General features: G+C 40.8%; 1 protein-coding gene across 1 annotated transcript in view; it reads right to left on the bottom strand.

The window, feature by feature from the left end:
• TBXAS1 (thromboxane A synthase 1) overlaps positions 1-27,537 on the bottom strand; it is a 250,988-nt gene that overhangs the window by 70,920 nt on the left and 152,531 nt on the right. The window contains exons 9-10 of the mRNA XM_021536482.2: positions 26,091-26,221; positions 4,055-4,369 (exon numbers count right to left, since the gene is read on the bottom strand). Of these exons, the coding sequence (XP_021392157.2) occupies positions 4,055-4,369; positions 26,091-26,221 (446 nt within the window). The remainder of the gene's footprint in view (positions 1-4,054; positions 4,370-26,090; positions 26,222-27,537) is intronic.

Raw genomic sequence — 27,537 nt, 5'->3', positions numbered from 1 at the left:
TTTCATGCCCTAAGCTCTGTGGCTTAGCAGCTCAGAGCACACAGTGGCACTCAGAAGCAAGTGTTCAGCTGCTCAAAATGAATATATGTGCTCAAGGCTTTCTATTATTTTGCTAAGCACCCACACACACATGAAAAAAAAAAATCAACTTGCTTTTACAATAAAATAATCAGTCACACATGCAAAAACTGTTCCTAAATGTGTCTCGTGAAGGGCTCTTTAAAACCTCTGCACAGGGATGATTTCTGACTGAAACGGAGAGGTGAAGACCATGGGTGCATTCTTTCTCACTTGGTGAATGTGGATAAAAAACATCTCTTTCACAACTGTATAGCCTCTAACAGTTCAGGGATGGTTAGCCACAAACGCTGTAAAAATAATCTGGTCTTGAAATAGCAACCTTTCTCATTTTTTCCCCATGCCCTCCTTTACTGGTACATACCAGTAAAGGCATGTACTGGTATACTAGTAAAGGTATACCAGGCTTGCCCCCCAGCTGATACATATCACCATTCCTGTACTAATACTAAACATGTACCAGTTTAACCCATCTGGGGATCTGACCCCCCTCTGCTGTCCCAGATCTGTGGTCTCTGCAGAAAGTAATATTATTTTATACAGACACAGAGGTAGGCGTCCTGCCCCCACTAGTTCATATTTAACTCTCTTTTCATCTTGTTTATTTTGCTTTCATGGTATCAAAGCAAGCTGCATACCCAGCAACAAGCTTGCAGCAAATAGGTGCATCTTATTTTTAGAAGATTACCCTTCACAGGGCACACACTACACTCTCAAGGGATTTATGAAGAGGGTCAGGTCAAAGTCTCTATAATTTGAATTTTTATTTGTGTGCTAGAAGACTTATACTTGGCTTTTCCAGTACAGTTGGAGCACACACAGGGATTCAAAAGTAGTATGGGAAGATGCAGTGTGTGGTGACAAGTAATCACCACTCAGTATTTTGTCTCTCTGCTTCCCCAGAGATGAAAAGCTCTGCCCGCCCTTTCCCTACACCCTAAAGACTCAGACAGAGGTGAGGGGGCAGAGTCCTGCCCTCTACAATAACTGAGGCTAGAGGCTTCTCCTGCCTGCCAGACTCTAAAATGGGGCAGGTGCCTCTTCTCACTTTGAGGCAAAGAGACACCACGAAGCCTCAACACTGAGCTGTCAGTCAAGAAAAGACCTAAAATGTCCTCTAGCAAGGAGATGAGGATGGTCCTGGAGGTAAAAAGAAAAAGATGACAACCTATGACTCACTCAGACACTGTTTTCTGAGGACACCTGCCAGGAAGTGCTATCTCCACAGTCTATTCAGGCTGTGCAGTGGAGATTGGCAGTGAGATCTCCCAAGACAGCTCTGAAACAAAGTTGGCTGGACACAACAGAGCAGGATAACAGGGTCCTGTCTTCTCTAACTCCCAGCACTGGGACTAGACCTTCCAGCACCAAGCTTTGTATTTCTGTACCACACCTGCCCAGGGATCTCTAACACAGCATTGCCTCAGCTTTCTCCATCCCCTTTGTGCTCTCCCAATGTACCCACAGTGCAAGACACTAAAAATGAAAATCACACAGGGGTGTCCTCAAGTACAACACCCAGAGCCACCCAAATGCTGCTGTCTGCCCAGATGGACCAACCTTGCTCCATTACTGGCTATTACAAGGTCACCATGCTTTGTGTTTTTGACTGGTGTGCCAAAAAGCTGGAACTGTGCTTGTCATTTATAGCACCTTTTCTCAGATGGCTCTCACATGTCTTTATAAACTTTGGTAAATGAGTATATAAATCACTCTGTCCACCACCAAAGTACAATCATCTCTGGGATGATACACAGCAGCTGCTGTAAAATCAGACTGCAGCTCCACACCACAGATTAGGGCAATAAAACATGCTGCATTGGCCAGCTGAAATGGATGGAGGACAGAAGGGGGATGTGGTAGAGGACATTTTGTAGTTCTAATTACCCAAGTATAAATTTGGCTGAAGAGGGTACTGTGTTTAATCCTTGCATATCTGCAAATCAAAACAATCTTCCACCACATGTCAAAACAATCTGACTGTACCATTCCCCATGCTTTGGCTTTCTAAAGCCCTTCCTTTCTGAAAATTGCAGAGCACCTTGATAAGAGCAAAGCTGATGTGCCGCGTACAAGCAATAACCTAATCAAATTTCTTAGCAACTGACTTGATAACTGAGTCTGTAGCTTCTGTGTCCCTCCTTTCCTCTCTCTTGCATGACAACTGAACACAGCATCTATATATACCCAGTTCTAAAATAGCTTCTGCTCCTGTAACTCACAAACCGTTCACATAGATCTCATTTTCTAGGCTAAAAGTAGTTAATTGCAAGTCACTGAGGGGACTGAACTGCTGTACCCTTTTCGTTATTCTGGGATGGACTCCTTGAGCACTGTAATGCCCCCTCCCACCTCCCTGCCAAATCATGAACTGTTTATAAAAGGAAATCTTTTGAAGGATGGGGCTGCACAGATCAGATCTACAAATTTCCTGTTATCGGGGACTGCAGATGAATCGTTATCCTTCTCTCCCTCTCTTCTCCTTTGCCATACAGCAAAAGCTAAACCTGACAACTCAGAAAGTATAGGAATTTATTTGAAAGGTACTTCCAATCAATATATGACATGGGACAGCATGGTTTGGGATGAGGACACCAAATTGAGTTGAGCCTGATACAGACTTTGCACAGAGCAGAAATTAATCTGAGTGCAAACTCTCTGCACAGATTTCTCTGCCACAAGTGTCCCTAGCTTCATAACCTCTCCTAGACAGTGCAAAAGCTGAAATTATTAGCAAAATACTCATAGAGAACCAAGAGAGTCAAGAATTAAGCATTTGAATTTGATTATTATTGAAACATTACTAATAGTGAATGGCAGCTCAGTTGGACCATACACAAGACAGGGTCCGTTTAGTTCTCCAGCTTGAATCAGAATCACACCCACATGTAAGCCTCTTGCACTGGCTCACACTGCAGCCTCCAAGTGCAGGGGTTCCTTTAACTGGAACTGGACCAGACCAACTGCTAAGGGAAATTTGGTAGACACAGAGCTAGACTTTAACTACCCCAGAATAAACTCCTGAAGTGCAGAGAGTGTGTGCCCAACAGCCCCCACTACCAGCTGTGCTGGATGGTGAATCTGTGCATGCAGGAGTACACTACTTGTCCGTGTACACATGCCTATATGTGTGGACTCCCTGTGTGGAATATCTTTAACGAACCAGCCAGCTAAAGACTGATTTCACTCAGATTTCTACACACTTTCACTGAAATGTTTACTATTTCACATCCTCATCAAGAGAGAGTTGTCATATGAATGGCATCACACACCTATCCTGTAGGATAGCTCTCCCAGCAATTCCCCTTTGGATTCCTAGGCTGTCAGCTTTCAGGAACTGATGAGATTAACCATACTTTCCTTGGGGTTGCATAGTAGGGTGTCCTGTGTGCAACTCTGCCCCCAGCATCACCCAGTAAACTGCCCATACTCCAGGCCACATTGCACTTTCACATCTTGGCAGGCCTTAAGGAAGTCAGCTGAACTCACCAGACATGAGGGCACAATTAGGCCTGCCATATATGAATGAAACAAGTAAATAACAAAAACGGAAACAAAAATGGCCTTGGCAAATACAGATAGTGGTGAAGTAATTTGAACGTAGTATAAGAGAATTAGATACCATGATGTTTTTTTAAAGCTTACACATACATTCTGCTGCTAGATGGAAAAAAAAAAATATGAACATTTAAAACAATACTTTGAAGTTTATGATTTGTAAGAATACTATTTATGCTCCTACAATCTTCAGTAAAGAAAATAGACCAGAAAAACAATAGAAGCATTTGTAAAAGAGGAAAAATAGAAATGTGTAGTTTCAGAGCCTGACAACAGCTGGTTGATTTCAATAATGTAAAATATTTTTTAAAGGTTAAGCATTCACTATGACACAAAGTTTCTAGGCCATGTCTTGTGCTGATACATTTACATTGACTTGCTCCCTGCACAAAGCCCCAGACCAGCACATCATACTCACGTGTTTTGCAGAGAACTCGTCCACCTCCTGGAGAACTTTCTCCTGGCACTCCGGGTTGGTGGCCAGCAAGTAGGTGGCAAAGGACAGCGTGCTCGTGGTGGTCTCATAGCCAGCAATGAGGAACAGGAAGGCTTGGCCAGCTATCTCATCCTCTGTTAGCATCTTCTGAGCCTTTTCAGATGGGGCTGTGCCAGCCAGAGGTGCCTCGTTCTGTCTGGGAACAGCAGATGGGCCCAGCACATCTGAGCACCCAGCTGCCAGGGAGTCGGCTGAGTCACAGGCATCAAGCATCCACTGGAGAAAATCTCTGCGCCTCTGCAGGACAGGGAACATGAGGGATGGGTCACACAGCAATGCCTTCCATGGGAGATGGAAGCAGAGAGCTACTTCCTATTTATAGTGCATGCTTGGCTCCTACAGAATGGCCACCAGCCTTGCACTGAATGAGGAGGCTTCTATAAATCAGGTGGAAATGCCATAAGTAACAGCCTGTCATTGCTTTCTTCTCAGTGAGATGAGACTGATCTGCCCCCAATTCACAAGAGGTATGTGATGTATCCTTCACAGAGGATTCCTAATGGCCAGCTCTGCACAGAGATTCTTTTATTCTGAGGCTGAGTTCTTGGCACTTGCTGGGAATCAGGAGATTGACACAGACACCTGCCAGATGGAGGCAGCACAAATCATGCTTGGAGGAGCTGGTCCATCTGCTTGGATGGACCATCCTCATTTGTTCTTATGGTCCAAAGCATGGAGCTCACCATCTACATTCAGGGTTGCTTCTACATTGCCTTCTATATTAGCTTAGTGTGACAGGGCTGGAATCTAATCTCAGTAAATTGGGACATCTTTTTACGAGAAAGTACAGTTATGAACACTTGTAACAAGATAGTCTTTTTTAAAACAATTTTTCAAGAACATATTTGCAGAACCATATTGAAACACTAAGCATTCCCCTACCACAAAACCTGTTTGGGCTGCTTGTCTTTGCAAAATGCCCGCTGAATGATCCTCCTGTTATGAGAATTGTTTCTTTCACACTAGTTTCTGACACAAAAGCTCTAATAAACAGACCTATGGCCAAGAGTGAGCTGACTCTCAACCAGTGTGGACAGCAAGCTTGATTAGGCTTTGAAATATAACCCCAAAGGTTTGAATTGACTTTTGCAAGTGGGCATAATAGAATTGTGCTGAACCTAAGCCATAAGGCAGTGTGATTGATTTTCAATTCCTCAAATACCAACAGAATACATGATAGCTCAAGGACTCAGGAGTGACTGCAGTGTGAGAACATGACAACTTGTGCAGTGGGATGGACAAAAGAAGGGACCAAGCTTTTCTTCAAAAGAAAAGAATGTGATGTAAACTGTATTTATCTGTTAAAAATTAATCATTTGAATGATTTCTTGGATCTGATGTTTGAGAGATAAAGTAGAAAAAAGAAGGGCTAGAGAAAAGGACAGGCAAACAAGATAAGAGTAAGGAAGAAGTAATTAATTATAAATGTCAGACGACTTAATCAGATTATTTATTTTTCGCACGACATGGGGAAAGAGAGCAATGAGACAAGAAAACAGGAGAAATACTCAGTGTCCTGTGCTTAGCTCTGCTGCCAACAAACTGTTCTGATCGATCTACAGGCACAGAGGAATGGTTATTTTGGGGTTTGAATAACACAGGGGATTGGCACAGTGCCTCTTTACCAGCTCCTTCCCTCCACCCTACAGAACCTTTCCATTTTGTACCTTGTACCCAATGAGCATCCTGCACCCTGGTACACCCAAAAATCAATGCTCTGGATAGCAGCCAGTGCCTGCTGAAGGACTCTGCACATTCACCAGTCAGACTGAATCACCCCCAAGGCATGGGAGACATGCTTTTCCACCAGTACGTGAAGGCACACAAAAAACCTGTTACAGATATTGTGCTCTGCAAATGAGCTGCAGCTCTGAAAACACTTCCCTGTGCCTAGACTTAGGCACAATTCCCACCAGCATGATAGGAAACCTCTGCTCCATTATGTTCCTGTAGATTGGAGGAAGTAAGACTTCATGCAGACTTCAGCTGTGAATAGCTCAAAATCTCGTTTAATTTTTCTGAGAAGGAGAAGTTTATTCACATCCTGGGAGTTCACGTATTGCACAACTCAGAGTCCAACTCTTTGACATAGCCTGTGCTTCAGTGATTTCCCTGGTACATATATTTGTATTAGGCCATTTCTAAAATTGAAAAAATCAAGCAAACAAGGAAAAAAAAAGCTAACCAACCAACCAAACAAAAAAAAAAAAAAATCCAAAACCAAACAAATAAACAAACAATAACAAAAAACAATAATAACAAAAAACCAAACCAAGAGAGTCCAGTTCCAGTGTGTTCATTAGTGTGTGGATAAACAAATTCAAAGTAGTAATGAATCGCATCTGTAGAGACAGTCTCTTTATCTGCAAGACTAGCCACTATCACCCAAACTACCTTCATAACATAAAAACGTATAATTACATTCCTATTCAGTGGAACTGTAGCACTGTAGCATCCTGCAGCTCAAAAGGTGTAGCATTTGCTATGGTTCTGCACCCATCCTTCTCTAGCTGTGAATTTTCTTGTACACAAACCCATTGCCCTCTAAGGCTTTGCTGTTTCCAGTCATGAGCTGTTAGATGAGCCTGGTCTTATATTTAGACAATACACTCTCTGGAGACCCTGTAAGATGTTTCTCCAGCCTTAAACAAAATCAGGTCCTGGCCTTATACAAAGCATCGAGTTATTGCTGTGATAGCAAAGTAATAACCATAATGACTACTGAATAGAATTTCATTCATGAGAATTTTTGCTGAAAGCAAACTTAATGAATACCAGCACAAGTGAATATTCCCAGGAATGTGCTCTGAAATGCCTCTGTGGCCATTTTGAGGAGCTCTTTTTATTACTCACATAATATATTTGGTTAGGAATTTAAAAGCTTGTCTTGTTGCAGAATGTTTTTAAGGTCATCCTATCCAGAAAAAACTGGATACCTGATCTGTTCCATGTAACTTGCTCACAGGTGAGCGGGGGTTGCTAAGAGCAATGCCTTCATAAACAAACCTTGCAAAAACAACATTCATTTGTAAAAACAACTTGAATAATGGTGGGGGGCGGGGGGGAAAGCATAACATTAGAGAGAAGCAAGCTTTCTTCCAAGATAATTCTACACATTGGAAGGAGCTATATTTCAGCAAAGCTTCTCTTCCTTATGCTTCATTCTGCTTCACTTTAGGCATCAGTATCGAGTGCCACATAAAAAATCGTCCTCAACCCAAGCGAGAGAAAAGATTTCCAGGGTTATAACAAGTCATAATGAAACATATTTTTTTCCACACCATCAGGATGGAAAAATCGCTCTGATTCCAAACCTTAACAATGGCAATAAAGGCAAATACTAGCATAAACCCAAATATAATTGGATTGTTAAGTGCTAGAAATAAGGAAAAAGCATCTCAAGAAAATTCACAGGGGGGGTTTCTCCACTTCAGCTGACAGCAGAAGGAAAAAAAAATATTTACAAATTACATTATTTTCTTAATTTAACAACAGACCAGGTACTTACAGTGCCACTGCACAAAAACATTCTTTGGTCATCACATCCAGCTGCTGGCTTCCTTTTTCCATTGGGGACATTTGTTTGATATTCCTCACAAAAAGCAGAAGCCCATAATAGCCTCCATCCTGTCCTCTGACACTTGCATAGTTATGTTACAATGGCCTCAGAGACAAATTCCTGCCACAAAAGAATGGCGTGCTAATGCGATGGACTCTTGATTTGCCCCTGTACAACACAGACCCTGTCATTAAGCCAATGATAATTGAATGGAAAGCTAGGATTTGAACAAAAACCATATCATTTGAATGCAGCGTGGGACAGGGTGAATGTCTAACTTGGCGGTGACACAGACATCCCCTCTGAAATATATAATAAGACAAGCTCCGCTTACAGCTTCCGCAAGACAGACACCTCGCAGTATATTTCCTGACACCAGTGTTCTGGGCCGTATCATTCCTCTCATTAGTCTCCTTAAGCATCACCTGGCCACGCAGAGAAATGGCTCTGCACGGAGGCGGAACGAGCGGCGCGCTCGCGCTGTGGAACGGACCCGCGCCGTGCCGGGCAGGCCAGGCAGCCAGGATCCACCTCCCCTCCTCGAATCACGGCTCCCAAGCTCTGCAGCTGTCAGAAGGAGGGAGATGTCCCACTCACACGCGAGATGCAGCATGACTTTTCTCACAGGAGGCAGGGTGATGTCTCCAGCTCTCTCCATCCTAAGCAGGGAGTTGTGGTTTCGTATCTGAGGCTGGCATGGCAGCTGACCTTCTGGGAAATTCACCGTGCTTTGGGGATCCAGGAGACCCTTGGGTCATGCTTTTGGTAGAAAGATTAAGCTGTTCAACTGTAGGAAATTAATTTTATAGATAATTCTCAAATTCTTAGTTAGCTTCTGATTGTGATAGCATGAATTATAACATCTTTATTGTCTCACCCTTCACATAAGACTGAAAATAAAAGTTTTTAAAACCTCTCAGTTGCGCTGTCTCCGAGTCAGAAAATAACTTAATCCAACATTCACCTTCTCTGCAAGCTAAAGTAAAAAATTACTTAAGGAAAACTACCAAATGATATATCCATTTGAATTTTAGTTCCTAATGTTTTGATTTCAATCATATTTTCTGCAAATTATATTCAATTTTTGTACCACTCTGATAGTTCAGATCTGCATTTTGAGTTCTAAAGAGCCCAGAAACACAAAATCTAGTTCATGATGAATCAAGGATTCAAAATAAATGACATAATTGCTTGATAGTCTGTAAAGCACTTGCTGTGGTTTAAAAGTCATGCAAATGTGATGCTGCTAATATAATACAAATTACAATAAACTGTAGAGTCCTTCCCAGTCTTTCTCAAATGCTCCGATTCAAACTCAAAATGATAGATTTCAGAATCCTTAGCTGTCAGGTAGAAAGCTTGCATCTCATTTCAGCAAACTTGTACAAAAACTACTAAGTCAATGTATATCCAGGAAGCTTTTTATAAGCTAGATTTGGCAACCCTCTTTTTAGGTAAGGCAAACCTGTGTCACATTGCAGTGGCTTCCCAGATCCTTTAGAAAAAGAAGCACAGAATGCAGTCCCACTAAAACTATTACTTAGCCAAATTTCTTTGAAAGGATCAAATTCGACCTCTAACGCTTGCAGGCTTCATTTGGTTTCTCAGTTAAATCACAAAAGAAAAGCCAGTTTCTCTGCCAATACATCCAATTCCAAAACATTTCAGAGACCGTGTCCTTTTGCCTTGTGCTTGAACACAGAAGCTCAGATCAAATGAGACGCCTTCAAATTTGTGTGTCTGAAGGTTGAAGATGTGGTGCTCTCACAGGTGATGCTCAGCTCTGGAAGGACTTGGATTCTGTTGGACTGTAGGGTATGACCATTGGTCAAGAGAGGCTGGGAGGCTTCAGTCTGGCAGATAAAACTCCTTTGTTTGCATTTGTTAATATCAGCAGAATTAAAATGCTGCAGTGTTTTTATTGTGAGTGGGCAGGCAGGTCTTACAAAGCAATATAACTCGCACTTTAAAAAAAAATTACTAAATTTAAAGCAAAAAATAAAAATTCACTGGGTGATGATTCAGAAAGGGGAGCAGACTTTGGCCAGTCTGATCTGATCTTAATATTTATAATAAAACCCCAGACTGATAAGATTTTGTATAACTTTGGACTTGCTGTTTTCTTATATTATCACCATTAATCTTGTATGCAATTCCTTTGCAGTAGTTCACATCTATAAGAGAACACTGTGAACATTCAGTAACACTGCATATGATGTCAGAAGCCACAGCAATGCCTTTTCTTACTACTTGAAAGAAATATGTCCCTACAAAAACATTGCAAAAAAGCAAAATGAAAGCTGCCCCCAGGAGAGGCAGGCTTGTCAGCAAATAGATGAAGGCACCTGAACAGAAAGCGTCAAACATGGCAACAAAACAAATCTTCTCCATGTTACCAATGTTCTTCTAAAAATAAAAAATAAAAAAAAAAAAAAAAGCCAAGAGTAAGCCGGAATTAGAATATGATATAGATTTTATTGGCCGAGTTTGCCACTAAACCTGTTAAGAGGCCAATATGATTTATTGGTTAAAGCACTGCCCTTCCACAGAAGCTGAGATGCTTTAAACTGCACTCTTCTTTTTGCCTGTAAAGCACAGTTACAGCTGGTGCAGCTTCTCCATCTGTAAAATCGGTACAACAGACATCAAATCTTATAAAACACCGTGAAGAGAAGCTAATGGTGATCTCAGAAAACCGTTTAAGACCTAGGATAAAAACAGATTTACACAGACTCGAAGAGTTTAAGGCAAAAGCATCATCATAGAGGGGAAGGAGCCCTGGAAGGAACTCAGCAAGTTATCTGCTTCATCCCCTTGCCACAAGGCAACATCAGCCAAACCAGCACTGACAGCTGTGTGTCTAACCTATTCTTAAGGACCCAGCAAACCCTGACTTCCCACAGCATCCCCAGGCAGGCAGTCCACCCCAGCACTGGACCTTTTCCATCACTGCACAGGTTTCCCCTCCTCCAGCGAGTCACCACAGATACTGTAAATCATTAGATTTCACCAGCAACACCCATAATGTCTGTGACTCCACAGCCTGTACCTGTTTATAGTACGTATATATATGTGTGTGTTTTAAATAGATCTTTAATAAAGCATGCTGCTAACATAAAAATCAAACTGCTGAAAAATACAAAATGATTTTCACATAGTACTGCCTCCATTCATGAGGAGAAAGAGTGCACAGGTACTGGTGGTTTCTTCCTCATCATTTTTGCACCTTTCTGACCTTCAAAATGCAAAAGTAAAAGCATTAGTAGCATACAGAGGGATTAAGCCTAATTCAACCTGAAAATAAAGCTGGAGGGAATTCTTAAAACCAAGATTTTGTTAGTAACCCACCTCCCCTCAGTTTATACTGCTGCAAGTTGCACTAAAGGGCTCACATCTTGAAAGACAGCAGCCTGTTTCTCTATATGGTCCCACATAGACCAGGGATGAAAATCAATTTGAATTTCAGATCTGTTAAAGAATTAAGAAAAAGAAGAGAACTTTTTGTAGTTGATATAATCTTAATACAGATGTTTACAACTCTTTCAGAATCAGATTGGTTTTTAGATCCTAGCCAAAAGCCAAACTTGGCTGAAGTGCTATGTAAGATACAGAGATACCAGAGTTACAGGTGGGGAAAAAATAAGATACACTACTATTTGGTTGTGTCATAAACTGTGTGGGCCCACAGAGAAACCCACATCTTTCCTTGAGAGCTGGAAACCCTTTCTGTAGCTGTTCAGTGTAAAATCAAGGCATTGTCTGCAGCCAGGTCTGTTTACACCTCTAAGGAACTGGCCACTGTCTCTGACTCTGGCTGTTTCCCCTGGTACCAGGCTCAGATATCTAAGACAAGCACTAAGTTTTTCACCATGAAATTCAATCTAATGGTAAAGAAATGTCATGGAGTTTGAGGCATGCTGCTGCTTGGCAGCTCTGCCACACTGGGCTGGCAGCGTCACCCCAGGTCACAGCACAACCGCATAACCAGCACAGCTCCCTCCATCACACACACACTTGGGGAAGGATCAGAAAGAAGCCCAAAATTCAGCGGCTGGAGAGTCCCATCCAGCTTTCCCAGTCTCTGCATTGTGATGAGCAAGAGACATTGGCAGCAACTATCAGTGGACAGCAACCTCCTCATTCTGTATTAGCAAAACATTTAGGATAACACCACTCTGATAATGACTCCTGGCATTATCGCAGTGCAAACAATAAATATTGGATTTGTGCATGTGGTAGCTGAGCTTCTCCTGCCCCACACGTGTTTTGCTGCTTGAAGGGGGGAGGAGTGACATTATCAGAATGCACAGTGTGGAAAGACAAGAAAAGAAATAACTGAGTGAAGGGTGAAAGGATAGCTCAGGCCAGGCCCTGCCGTGCATGCCAGCGTGTGGAGCAGGCACCCATCCCCAAAGCAGCAGCAAGCTGCCCACTGTACTTCACACTGCATGCATGCAGTCACTCCCAAAGCTCATCTGGCCTCCCACTAAACCATCTGACACTCCTCCCCTCTGGTATTTGCTCGAGGAAGGGAGGATGCAGGAAGGGAGTGTTTTAGGCTGTGTCTGACACCCAGAAGCTTGACCCTCAGCTGACTCAAACTGCTGACTAAACGCTGCTGTTGCAGGCAGCCCTCTGTTCTTTTCCACTTGCCACAGATTACAATTTTATTTACTTAAATTTAATTCCCAATTAATAATAATTTCTTATTTTAGCAGTTGACTCACATTCAAGAAAATGCACAGGAATCTCATTATTTCTTTCTTACTCTTTGTTCTTCCAGCCCCATATGCTCCTGTTAACATTCTTGCAAAGCTCCACCACTCACTTTGAAGAGCCATCAGGACATTTTGGGGCCATTTGGGGAATTTACTGCTCACATCCTGCTCTCCCTCATCTCTTCTCAGGGTTTGTTCAAGATCCTTTCTTTCTGCATCAGACAATATATAGATTACATATGTTTTGAGGGGAGGAACAGCTCATTATTTGGTTTTGTGATGCCCTTAAGTAATTTCAGGAAACAAACAAAAAATATTTTTGTTTTAACTAAACTAATCATGGTTTTGAGACTGACATAAATGGCATGTACTGCTAAAAAAAAAAAAAAAAAGTACAGCTAATGTTATTTATATTCTGTATTAACAATATGGGAAAAAAATTGTCATTATCACTTCTTCAAGCAACTGCTTTCCACTGCTGGCAGGCAATCCTACTGCCAGCTTATCCATTCATGATCACACCTACACCCTACATTAGGATTTATCCCGGATTTTCAGCTATATTAAACTGGCTTTTACCTAAAGTACATAAATCACATCTATATCTGACTGTCATGACTTGTGTGCATGAAGGAGTTCAGGCTTCTAACACAGTAGGTGAAAGCACTGGGAAGGAAAGGATTATTTTCAACTAACCAGTGACCAATAACAAACTGTGTTATCCTCTGCAGCTTCATGGGTGCTCAGTTCAGTTATGGGTTTTATCCAATAGATGGCTCCTTGGTAGCAGGAAGGATTCTCCCCCTGCTCTCCTTTCCTTCATGGAGTTTCAATATGACTTTCTAATATTTACACAGCTATTATCTTGCAAATATAGGCATTTTGTGCACACCGATAAACACACAGAAGCAGCACGTGTGTGTGAATTAAAGAACAAAAGAAAAATTAGATCACATTTTATATTACTGCCTGCCACTTTGTCCTCTGCTAGTAGAGGGATGCATGAAAAATGATAGCCTGGAATGCTTCCTAAAGTCAAACTAAAAATAAAAATTTAAAAAATGAGACTATAGAAACATTAACAGCGTGCCAAATAAAAGCTGTCTTTCTCCCCAAAAATATGAGGACATCTCCCACATCTTTCATATCTCTGACTAAGCAATACTTAAGGTACTTACAGGCATCATTACTACTCTGTCAACAAAAGATTTTTCACAAGAAAAAAAAAATAAAATCCTGTGTGTAATTGTCAATATAATGACCCAGAAGGGTTCTGTGTCATTGGCAGGGTGCAAGTTAGCATCATCATGAGTAAGGTTAACATTTCTGAGACAGTGAAATGAATACATTTCTGTTGTTTTACAGAAAAATATAAGTAGAATAATAACCCCCAAGATATCCAGAAAATCAGGTTTATCCCATATATAGACACTTCTCTGAATCAGAAGAGCAGTTTCCAGACATTTCTGTCCTGAGATCTGTCTTGCATCTCAGTCAGATCTGTCAAAACCTGGCAGTAACCCCACTTTGGGATTGTGACCCTCTGGTCTGACCACATGATCAACAGAAAACAGAATAATAAATTGCATAGAAGCCAGACCATGGCTGTTTAAATTCCCATGATTTAACACTTCAGTGAGGCACAAGTACAAGCCCCCTATACCCGCTGTTATCATCCAAAATAATATCATTCCTAATAATAACCTTTTTTCTTGAAATATTAAGCTGCTTTGAAAAGGAGGAAGAGGTACCATTTTACTACAAATACACATATAAATATGTAGCATCCTAACATTAGCACAATTACAGCCATAATAACTGTCAAGAAAAAAATAACTGTCTCATCCCTGTTCAAAGCTGAGCACAATCACTGGTCTCATTTCAGCATTCCAAAAAGACTTGCCTAATTCCATGCCTCAAGTCAGCTTTTTTCTGGCTAAAACCTGGAAAATTCAAACCAGCTGGCACCTTGGTCGCTCCAAAATAAGCTCAGCAGCAGCATGCTTGACCATGGGGCTGTGACACTGTTGCTCTCCCTTAGCCCTGAGCAGACACCCCAAGCAGCCCTCTATCCTTGATGTGCATTATGCAAAGAAACAGCACTGTGTAAAGGCAGCCTTATGATCTGGGGATCCTCCTTTGCATGCTCAAAGACATCACTCTTAAACTGCATGGAGCAGATTTAAACCCTGGCAAGTCCCAGTCATGGTGGAGCACCAAATCTCCATTTTCCCACTTGGCTCTCTCTCTCAGGACACTGCAGGCAGCAGAACTCACCTAGCCCCAAAGCCAAGCCTGCAGACTTTCAGCCACTTTATCTCTCTTTAAGGGGCAAATATACATGCACGTCAAAAAATCAGAGTTCACAACAGAAATACTGACAATCATTTTCACTGTGGAGCAGTTTAAAAGAGGCAGCAATGATATTCATTAAGCTGTTAATAATGGATTGTGGCACAAAGCAATTTATCAAGTTTCCACTGTAATTAAAATCACTGAATATTCGGGCACTTGCAATGCACCTAGCTCTCCCTGCTTCTGAAGCTTTACATTTTAATGTGAATTATAGCTCCCTCTCCCCAGAGAGCTACTAAAAAGCCCATTTTAATTGGTATGTTTTTAATTGAGATTACATTATTAAAAAGTGTAAATTTCTGTTGAAGAGAGAAAGGAGGTGCTCAGCTCCCCTTTAGTCTCTGTCTCCCTTAGATATAGCTTGCTTATCCCAGTGGGAGGGAAAAATGAAGGGTAGATGCTGTGAAGGAAGAGGAGAAAGCCCTGAACACTCACAGGCTGTGAAGCCAAGGCAAGGCAGCATTGTCTGCCACAGATGCAGGAATTTCTAGGTGGATTTTCAGGAGGGAAAGGAATCACCACCAAAAGGCAGACAGGAAACCACTACACGGGGATTCCTGCCTCATAGCCAGCTGACATGGAGGGCACATTTCAGCAAGCCTCTCCTCGAGGTTACCAGTGACTTTGTGGCTTTCCATAATAAGGAACTCTAATATGAAATTCTCCTCAAGATCCAGACACTGTCATGAGCGGATGGGGTCTAGTGAAAGCCTCTGGTTCTGCTGGCTCCAGAAGGCTGGGGGCAGGTAGGGAGAGGCAGCCCCTGGGGCAGCCTGGACACGATGGCAAGAAGGGAATTGCCCCAAGCAAACAAAGCTGGTTGCCTTTGTGCACTGAGATGGTCAGACTGACTCGTCACCACATTAAAAAGAAAAGCAGCTTCATGCACTTGGCATCCAAATGCTGGCCACTTAAACGGTTCTCCTGCTGGCAAGATGGACTGTCAGTGCCTCTTATAAGTAGGAGTATGGATCTGCTAAGGTAAGTAGACACGAGAGAAAAGGGAGAAATATCAAAGGAGTGCAAAGTAGATGGCAACAGCTGAGACGGATCAAGGGAAAACCCTCCAGAGATCAAAACACGCTAAAAGATGGACAAGATGGTTGAACAAGAATGAAATATCATGGAACAGCTTTTTCATAACTGCTTCAGAAAAGGTCATACTGTATTGCAAAAAAAAGGCAGTGCATGGGGTGGACAGAGGTCACTGTAGGCAAATAGAGACACAGAGAGATTAGGAGAAAAATTCAAAGATTACCCACTAATACCACAAATGCTGCAACTCCCCTTCTAGTTCTGGAAGTGGCTCAGGAAGGAAGAATGGTGAACCAACAGCATATAAAAGGGGAAAAAAAGGATGACATGTGGAAGATAAAACTGAAATTGTTAAAACTGACAGAAATAGGGAAAGCTCTGTTACTACAAATGGGTCAGTAAATCTGTGATTTTTTTCTAAATTAAGATTTTGATGTTATGCTCTAGTTACACGCATCAGAGGAAAGCCTGCTTGTAGTGGGAAAGTACCCAATCATGCTATTGCTCTGAACAGCAAGGTAAAATTAATATATGAAATTCCCAGTCCCAGTAAATAGGCCCCTTGCAGAATGAGATCAAGAGTAAGTAAAAACAAAAAAAAAAGACTATGTAAACAAAGATTAGATCTTATATCCTATTTTGGCATTAAAGACCACTGCTCTGCTGAGCTGAAAGGTAATCTCCAGATTATTTGATTTAATGCAAGGTTCCTTTTGATTGCTGGTTTGAAAACCCCATGCTCAGAGCACAGATGAAGCAGGAAAAGGAAGGGCTTTCAGAGACCTCAGGGAGAACCTTCTGAGAAACTTGTGGGAACACACTGTAAGGGTAATATAAAGAAGAGATGAAGAACAGTAAGAGAGACAAGTTACAGAAGAAAGGGAATGTGCACAACCTCAGGGTAACAATTTTCCCTTTCAGCTGAAGGGGTGAATACTGAGACCATACCATGAAGGAAAAAAAATGACAGGAAGCAGGAAAAGATAGGCTGGGCAAGATTTGCTTTATGCCAACAGAATCACAAAGACAAACTGTGCTTCCAAGCCTATAGAAAGATGACCCTGAAAGACAAATTTAACACTGCTTAGGCTGGCTATTTTGCACAGATGAAAACATGCAGCAGAAAGGCCAGATTGCTTACTGATTTGGCATGTACCAACAGATATATGACCACATCAGATTCTACTCTGAGTGCTATAAAAGAAAGGCAGCTGGATGTGCTTTACTCCCTTTCCAGAAAACAGAGACCTTTTTCTGAGCCCTGGACACAACAAAGCCTCATTGGTTACGTGAAATTTCTGTGGCTTCAGCATCCAGGAACATTTCTCCAAATATATACAGTGACCCACCAGGTTTCAACGGCCCTGGTTCAATTATTTTCTCTGATAAGAGTATTGGGAAAGTTGCTAACTAACCAAGGGTACAAACTTTATGTCTAAGGTCATGAAAGAGCAGCATTGAGTACTAGGTATAAAAAGTATTAAAGCCAATGCCACATCCTCCTCAAACAGATGGCCTTTCAGAAAGATTTAATCAGACACTGAAATGCATGCTGCGAATACTCATTACTAGCACAGGATCAGGCTGGGACAAGTGGCCAGCACTGACGTTATTGCCTACAGGGAATTACCACAGGCATAAACAGGATTTGCAATGTTTGAACCTCACTCTGGATAGCATGCATGGGGTCCCTTCGTGATCATAAAGGAGGGTAAAGCAAAAAATTTATGGTGAAGTGATCCAGGTCTACATTGCAGAGACCCAGGCCCTGATAGGAAGCAACTTGCTAATTTCTTTTGCTTTCTTATTATCTGTTTTTTTGCTTGTACTCATGACACCACCACAAAACTCAGTGGCAAAGGCCACCTTCAAAGCACAATGAGCTCTTGCTCACCTTATTTTACTGGACACATAAAATAGAGCTCTGACCATTCCATGCCCTTCAGTATCAAGAAGATGAAAAATAGGATATAGCCACAACAACCAGCACCTGGAAGAAGGAAATCACCCTTCAGTGATAGGGATGACTTCTATGAAAAGGCAGGTTTGCCTTTCAATTCTTTCCTCTTCCAGTTTTTCAGAGAAATTTTACTGCAAATATTACTTGGAAGAGTCCTTAAGCTATCTTTTGACATGGATTATCAATAAACAGTATTTTAAGAGATTGATTTTACCATGCAAACACAAGTCTTAAAAGTCATTAAAAACCCTGACATTACCAACAACTGAACATGTGAGTTAATTTATTTTCACTCTAGATGAAAAAGCCTTTTTTCGGTGCTAAATATCCCACCCTTCTCAAATAAAAGGTGTTTTTCATATGCTGTAGATCAGCAAAGCCAAATGTCCATCTTCACTTTCCACAACAGCTAATGAAAACAAGAGGAAAACACATGCAAAGCTTATTGACAGAAGCACTTAAGTCCTTCCTCCTTTTACCTCTGAAGGCATCCTGTTGGTTTAGTGACTTCCTGCAGATTAATGCTGCTACAGGGAGCTGAACCTCCCCTGTTCTGCCCAGAAAGGGCCAAACTTACCATTTTTTTGAAGGCTCTCTGAAGGAGCTCCACCACACATCTCTTGGAAAGTGAATTAGCTTTTCCTGCATAGATACTCACATTTTCCTGGTACTATCTGGAAGATTATTCTTGGCAACAGTGGATATGCAAAGACTTAACCAGATTAATCACCATGAACACCCTGGTGCTCCAGTTTAACTTCTGTCCATTAGCACATGTCTACATTCTTGCAAACTGAAGCATGGTCATCGCCCATACTCAGCACTGCTGAGGCTGCACCTCAAGTGCTCAATTCAGTTCTGGGCCCCTCACTACAGGAAAGACATTGAGCTGCTGGAGCATGACCAGAAAAGGGCACTGGAGCTGGGGAAGGGTCTGGAGCACCAGTCTAATGAGGAATAGCTGAGGGAGCTGGGGTTATTTAGCCTGGAGAAAAGGAGGCTCAGGGGGAAACTTATCACTCCCTACAGCCACCTGAAGGGAGGTTGGAGTTAGGTGGGGGTTGGTCTATCTTTCCCAAGTAATATAAGAGGAAATGGCCTCAAGTTGTGGCAAATAAGGTTTTTGATTGGATATTAGGAAAAATCTCTCTGCCAAAAGGGTGGTCAGTTGTTGGAATATTTTGCCCAGGGAAGGGGCTCAATTACTAACCCTGGAGGTATGTAAAAGTCATGTAGATGTGGCACTTGGTGAACATGGTTGAGTGGTGGACTTGACAGTGCTGGGTTAATGGGTTGGATTTAACAAACTTAAAGGCCTTTTATAATCTAAATGATTCTGTGATTCTGTGTGAGAAATTCTCCAAGAATTCATGGTGATGGCACTTTGAACCCCAGAGGGCAGCTGAGGTGGCATGTGTAAATATGAGATAGAGACATCACTCCTGTCACCTCCTGAAGAAGATGTGGAGCTACACTGCAGTGCTTGAGAAAGACCAAAAGGGAATGGAGAGAGGTGGAGGCATCAGAGAAAGAATCACAGATGCCAAGATTATGTTAGGGCTGCTGCAGAGCTTGCTGGAGTGGGTCAGATAATACATACATCTGCCTATTCCTTGTCTAGAGCCATGACCAAGGAGACAGTAAAGCACTGCCCTAGAGCAAAGGGTCAGCAATAGCAAGCAGAGCTTGCTGGCAGCAGGTGGCCAGCAGACATTTGCTAACTTCTCGTGGCCATAGTGCCCATAAAGCCACGGGTTCACAGGTGTTCTGAGCTGTAGAACTGGGACAGATGCAGCAGTAATGCAAAACTCTTCCTGCACACCTCAGGGAGGCAAGAAAGGCGCCACTCTAGCTACTTATTCTGTCCTTGATGTCTTTTGAACAGAGAGACCACAGAGCTGCATTTCATGATGAAAGAACTTCAGCCAGACACTTCAGCCCAGGCCTGAAACCCAAAGATCACATTTGGTAAGCCTGCACTTCCTCCTTGGAAAGATAACAACAGGGTGAGCAAGCAATTTCAACAGGTGCCCAAAAGCAATGGGGATTTCCAGTTAATTTCCATTCAAGCTTTGTTATGTTTAAATACCCACTTCAGAAATCCTGAAAAAGTTCTAAAAGTCATTACATCTTTAAGAAAAATAAAATAAATACTTTAAAAAAAAAATTTCTTCCAGTGTAGGAAGGAAGACAAATCACAAGCAAATGGCTTGACTTTTAAATGAAGGTGAATAATCAAAATTCATTTTCATATAATGCTACTATTTTTATCCTCAGAATAACTGCATGCTGCCAAAGCACAGACACCAGATTTAATCCTCATAAGTTTTTTAACATATTCTAGAGCAATTATACCCTTCTGCTAAAAGAAGCAGAAATAGAGCTTTGAGAACTGTGTTCAACTCTATATTTACCTCACATTTGCTCTATTTAAAACACATATTTACCTTTCTGGAAAGTCCACACTTCCACCTGACAAAGGCAGTGGATAATGGGATGACCAAACTCTGAGAAAGCCCAGCAGAATAAAATCACAGCACCCCTCCAACAGACTTTGAAAAACAAAAGAACCAGACTGATCCTTTGTTTTACTGACTTTATTAATCAATAAAATAGATTATTTAATATTGCCATATAGTGTGTATCCTTAAATGGACACCAACTTCTTCCTAACACAAATTTTGCTTGGTTTTTAGAAAGGCAAGAATACTGCACACTATTAGAAGGTATCTAATCCTCCCATCTGCTGTTTTCATAGAAAAATATTTACTTTTAAACATCTGTATTGCGTTTGCACAGTTCAAACACACACATAGCTCCTAGAATGTACATAGTATTTAGCAAATTTTTAACTAACTTTTCTTTGTAATTGTATAGTTTTCCCTTGACAAGGAGAGGATCAGAATTTTTCAGGAGGATTACCTCTGCTCAACTCATTTTAAGCAACTCTTGAATAAAATAGTTCATTAGTTCATGAAAAGGAAAGACTCCAGGGAACTACTGGGGAAGGAAGAGAAAAGAACACAGAGTGTCACAGTAATTAGGTTTTCAGATTGTCGCTTATCCTCCAGAATGCAGGTACACACACACATGTCCCTCTTCCCCTTAGGGGAGATCATTGCACGTTTATCCCTGGGAATCAGTGTACCAGAGATTAAAACTCTAACCCAGCCATAATTTCCCAGAAAGACACTAAAAGTTACCTCTTCTTTATAGCACAATTCCTTAGCTAGTCTGTAGAGCAAGAGAAGCCCATCCCCCTTTGCAGGTACTTAAATACTTTAGTTTCAGAGTTACTCAAAATTTAGTCTTCTGAACTTTTTAGGCTCCCATGGCTGACGCTGAAAAACCAAAGGATTTTCAGCATTTTTTTTCCACACACTGGGAATCTCTCATGCTTGCCCAGGTGTATGGGCAGCCTGGGAAAAGCAGAGCCACTGACTGTAGCTACTGGTGATCAGGGATGATAACTGGCCAGGAATGAGGATGGAAGCAAGGAAAACTGGAGGAGGTTGCAATTGTTGACCAGAGGACAACCTCTTCTGATCTATACTGGGCACAGCAGACTACAGAGCATCCCAGAGCCAAACCAATTCAAAGGAGGCTAAATCATCACCAGCACTGACACCACTGTACAGTTTCTGTGTGGCTTTACATCACAGCACTCAAAGGGAAGCAGGGTTCCCAGCAGCACAGCCTTCACACTCTTCTCATGTTGTCCCTTCTGTCTGCTCTGTGTTTGCATTAAAAGCACTCAAGTAGTCTGTAAGTCTCCAGCCAGACTGACTGAAAGGCAAACTGAGATGCCAGTGAATAGTTCTAGTGATACTTCCCTGTACTTTGCCCACCAATTGTCATTCCAAATTCTCTTGAGAATACCAAGAAGTAGCTGATGGTCATCAGAAACATCATCAGATCACTACTGGCATGGATTATGTGACCTTGAATTATGCATTCACAGCAGACAGTATGGCTGGAAAAATCAGGAAATATCAGAAGAATTTGTTGAAGCCTCTCTGAATTTTCCAATTCTCCATGTAAAAGAATGCTTATTTTCAATAGTGTATTTTCCCACACATCTGTTGTGCTTTTCCAAAAATAATCAATAGCCTTAAATTGTTACAATACAGTTGTTGTTATTACTTCAGAATACAAACGAAACTCTGTACTTTCATCTGCTGACAGGGGGCTTATTTTCAACCCACAGTTTTCAAAAAGAGTCTCAGTTTTGAGCACTATGTTAAGACTCCTTCATCTAGATATCATAATTTAAAAGAAACCAGTAGGTTAAGGATATAAAAATAACTCTAACACAAAACCAATCTGCATATCAGATTATTAAATTAAAATCTATCAAAGTATCATCTATTGAAGTAAACAAATAGTCTATCTGCCCTGTCTCTGGAAATATTTTGCCTCAGGGAAAAACTTAAACTTGTGTAGATAATCAGGGTAAGGTATCTGAACATTTAAATCTTGCTGGATTCTTTAAAGTAGGTGTTAAGTGGTGCATTAAATTTGTGCTGTTTCTTCTGAGCTGGGTAAATTTGCTCTTCTGTAAATAGTGGGGAAAGTATTTTACAATAATTTGAATCCATGAATAAATGTAATGTATTAAAATTTCTAACGTACAAGCATTAAATGTTTTTGTACATAAGCCAAATGAGAGAAATATCCAGTATTAGAAGTATTGAAGTGACCACAGAAAGATAATATATAATTAAAATGACATCTGCACCACTAACTGAGGGGATGAAAGTGACATCACAGATCTCATATAAGCTCCAAGTGTATTATTAGATCTAAACCTGGCTGTAAAACTACTATCTACCCAAGGGATTATGTTTAGGCATTCAGAAGCATTGTTTCATTTACTGATACAACAGGGATGATAACAGGCTGACTTTGCTTGTCACATTGTTTTTTGGACTTTCTTTATTCTTTGTTCACATTAGCTGTAGATAAGAGGAAGACAAGTTTCAGCTGAATCACTGTCATAGAGCTTTTCATTGTTTTACAGTTTGTTCCAATGGCTTTTTTTATCCTCCCTTCCCCCTCTCCTCAAGAAAAGAACCCCAAAGCATTTTTAATGGTGATAAAATCAATGGGGAGTAAAAGATGCACACAATGTAACATCCAGGAATGTGGCAAACTAAGGAATACCCATTGGCCTAATGCACCTCAGGGAGACCATAAGACTTTGCTTATAGCTCTCATTATTAGCACAAAGAACCAGTGGCTGCTAGTTATATCTTGGCCTTATTAAAATTCAGTGCCAAAACTCCAACTGGTTTCAGTGGGTACATTTCATCATTTGAAACCTAGGACAGAGGATGTAATACTCCTTCACGTGCAGGGCTATCTGGGACACCTCATCTCTACAGATTTAATTTCTGCATTAAACTGAAAAAAGTTGCATTTTCTTCTGTTTCTTTCACACACCATTGTTATGTCTCTGGCATAAATATTAGCTGCCTATATTTATTACAAGACTCATGTGCCACCAATCTAAAACATTCAAAATTCTAAAAGTTTGGCAGTGAAAAGGAGAAAAAAATTCTAAAATCAGGCAGTGAAAAGGGAAAAAAAGAACATTCCAAGCTTTCCAGTCACTTTTGAACAATAGTGATCCTGAACTGCAAAGGAGACTTAATTTGCATTGAGAAATCTGTCCCTAATAGTCTAACTCCTAGCACTTGAAATAGCTCCCATATGCCGATTTTGCAAACTAAGCAAAGGTCCAGGAGCAGACGGCTCCGCAGCCAGCCATGGAGCTGTGCAAACACTGCTAAGGCAAACACGGACCTTGCACCTTCCCCCACCTTGTCCTGGTGTTGGGCACCCAGTGCCATGTGCTATCTCTTACAGCACCTCCCAGTATCCCTTCCCATAGAACCCAGAGCCTCGGGTCAACTGCTGTAACCTGCAAACGGGCTGCGTTATGCAGATTTCTGCCTCCTGATCTTGTCACTGCAGCTTTGCTTTTTTCTGTGCTGTCCCTTGTTAAAGGGAGTGACTAGGTCTAGCACAGAGAAGGGTTTAGCCCATGATTGATCCCCTCAGTGCTAGGGCCACAGAAACACACTGCATTTCATTAATAACAGTTAATACAGCAATCACTTTTAATCCACATTAGGTTGTTTCATTGTCCCTTTTAAGCTTTCATAATTCATACACAGAATAGACTTTCCATGCAGATCCCTTTGGCATGAATCTTTGATTTAAAACTGTCCATACCTACAGCCACATCTGTAGGCCATTAAAAGTTCACACTGGACCTATGCAGTAGAAATGAGGTGCCTGCAAGCAGTTTAAACGCATCATCACTGCCAGAAAATATTCCTGCAGCAGTCAGCCTGGACCAGGAACCTTGTTTATGAATCATAAGTTTTTTTGTGGCCAGTCAGTGGTGCTTACCATCCTTCAGATGAAAAGAAAAACAAAGACTGATGAAGGTGGGCTGAAGGAACAATAAGCAGCATGTAGTGATAAACAGCAACAAATGTAGAAGGGAGACATCACTGCAGAAAAAGCCAAAGAGCAGCAATGTATTTGAACATAAATTTAATTTTTAAGTGTGTCCTGGATATAAGGTAGGGTAACGCAAAATAAATTTTATCCTGAAAAGTGGCAGCTGTGGGGTGAAGCTGTGAGAATAATTTGGCAAGATCCTTTCTCACCTGTGCTGTTACTCCATCAGCATTACTCTTCATCTCAGAGGGGTAAGAAGCATCTCTTACACCTCCGTATTAACAGCTTCCTTCATGTGGATGCTGTGTGTTTCATGCCAATTGTTATGCAAAAATTTGTTTCAGTTACCTCAAAAATGGAATTCTCACCCATATACTTTGTTTCTCACAACACATCCATATTCCTCCATGAAAAGAAATCCAACTTCATGCAATAAAAGGAAATAAAAGTGGAATGCAAAAAAAATTAAGTGAAAAAATATGAAAAGAAATGAAAGGAAACCTCAAGAAATGAAATCTTGATATTTCATATCCTTTAATGAAATGAAAATTCACTTCATGAAATAAAATGAAAAATCAAATAATTAAATTAAATATCATGGGATAAAGGGAAATGAAATTTATAAAGAAAACCAAACTAAAAATAAAAATAAATTAAATGAAATAAAGAAATTAAATGAAATCTTGGGATTTCATGTCAGGAATGAAAATTAAATGAAAAGTCAAGGAATGAAATTAAATTAAATTAAATTAAATGTATTGAAATGAAATTAAATTAAAAGAAATTAAAGGAAACATACCAAAATGGAATTACATGAAATCTTGAGATTTCTTTTCCTTTCCTTTCCCAAAATGAGTTTTCATTTTGTGAAAGGAAATGACATGCCAAATCAAAAAATGAAATTAAATGAAATTTAAAAACTGAAATTATATTAAATGCAACAAAATTAAATGACATATTGGGATTTCATTTCTTGAAAGGAATGAAATGACAAGTCAAGAAATGAAATGAAATTAAACTTAATGGAGAAAAAGGAAAAGAAAGGAAAAATAAAATGAAATTAAAAGAAATCTTGGGATTTAATTTATTTTCATGCTTGTTCTTCTTTTGTCCAAAACAAGCTTTTGTATCACAGAAGTGAAGCACAGGCCTATGTTCCAAATGCTTCATATACTAACAATAGAGAGACTTTGATTAAAGAGTATGTGCCTTCACATACTTCATAAAAGAAGAGTGACTAAAAACAAACACAGAAAATCTCCTCAGAGTGCCTTATGTTCGAAAAAAAAGAAGTAACAAATGATTTCCTAACAATGGGGAGCCATTTGTTTGTACACTTCAGGTGGTATTTATTGCCTTTCTATTTAGCCATCTCAGCTCAGTGACTGCTCTAACCAGACATTCAGATTCTTCCCATGTTCCAAAGCAGCGGGAACTGGCACAGGACTCTGAAACCCTCTTCAGCTCTTAGGGAGAGATTGGGTTGAAACACTCAGTGCGGGCTTTTTTTTTCCTCTGGTCCTTGAGGAAAAGTAGTGTACACATGACACATGACTTTAGGACAAGAAAAAATCCCACAGGCTGAATCCTTCCTTCTGAGTCTAGAAACTAGGCTGAGAAATCATCGCAGATGTAACTTTTCTGCATTCTTACTTGAAGAGAAATACTAAGAGAAGCAATATTGGAATGTGTTAACAATTCTGCCTGATGGTACATAAAGCTAAAAACCAATCAAATCTTCACTAAAACACTTGGAATGTTGAAAGAGATTGAGTTTGTTTTTCAAAGAGGTTTATGCCACTTCCAGTTTTTTCTGAAAACATTTACTTATCCATATATTTATCACAGAAATAGTCTTACCTGAGCTGCATCCTGTTGGTGTCTGTAGACAATTGCATTTTTTATGGTTTGGATAAAAAATCCATTCAGTTCCTTTTGTTTCTTATTGGGAAAAATGCGTAGCAATGGGATCATTATGGATGGGAAAGAAACTGTAAGAGATTTTAAAGAAGAAAATATTGAATCAGACTGTGAGGGCATATAATCCTTCCCCTTGCTCTACCTTAATATTATAAAACTTATCAACTGGGATGTGTTCCTTTTATGAAAACTTATTTTTCCTCTCTCTCTCTCTAGCAATCTGTGAGGATGGAAGAGAAAGAGGATTCCCTTTTGGAGATGTCCTGCTGGCCATGACTCCCTTTCCAGACAGATGCCTTCCAAGCTTGTTTCCACAATGTCTCAGGATTTTGGTTCAGATTTTTGGTGTCACAGAGCTACCACAACAAAGGGGATCATTATTTCTCCTACCTGCTCAGAAAATTACAAAGGGAAAGTTGAAAATCTTGAACTGGCCTAGCAGCTTATGGCACCCCCACGTAAAACTGGGTAGTTTTCATTCCTGTTTGACAGGAATGAGCAGGAATTCATATAGGCCCCCAATACTCTACAGTATTAGGGACTTAGATGAAGGATGGGGCTCTTTAGCAGGGCCCCTTGCAGCAGGACAAAGACTATGGGGTTTAAACTAAAAGAGAGCCAATTCAGATTAGATATAAGGAAGAAGTTCTTTACAATGAAGCTTGTAAAACAGGGGCACAGGTTACCCAGGGAGGTGGTGGATGCCCCATCCCCGGGAACATTCAAGGTCAGGACGGGGGAGCAAACTGACCTGGTTGAAGACATCCCTGCTTATTGCAGAGGATTGGACTAGATGACTTTTTAAGGTCTCTTCCAACATAGAATACTGTGTGATTATGCTTCTCTAAACAGGCCACACATTCAGGAAGTGGGATATTATCACAAGGATGGTCTTCAAATGAGCAGAAAGAGATGAATCAAGGAATCCAACTCCAAACACTACAGAAACTTTTCTTTCATGAAGGACACTTTGCTCTTAGATGTATAGGGGCACATTTCTGTCCCTTAAGAATTTGATTTCAAATCAACATTTTGCAATCAGGTTAAATGTTAACTCCAGGGCAATTTGGATACACAATTCCAGAAGGAAACAGTTGTTGTGCTGTGAGTACAGGTGCAATCTGTAATGCCAGCAGGATCAGATGGGCACAGGAAACTTTGCCACTGTGCCACCTGATACTACTGTTTGCAGGTCTAGATAACAAGATGATAAAACCTCAAAAGCCTTGATTATGCTGTGGCTTCCTCAGCTGTGATTCTTACTGCCCTTGAATTATCAAGATCATCACCACCATGAAGCCTAAGCTTTCATGCCTTAGAACTACATGGTTTTAAAGCCCATTCTTGCATTGCCTATCTATTAATCTAAAATAAATGCATTCTCTTC

The sequence above is a fragment of the Lonchura striata genome, chromosome 5, assembly GCF_046129695.1.
Source record: "Lonchura striata isolate bLonStr1 chromosome 5, bLonStr1.mat, whole genome shotgun sequence".
NCBI classification, from domain to species: Eukaryota; Metazoa; Chordata; class Aves; order Passeriformes; family Estrildidae; genus Lonchura; species Lonchura striata.
Note: the sequence above shows the minus strand (reverse complement) of the source record. Positions and strands in the feature narration are given on the sequence as shown.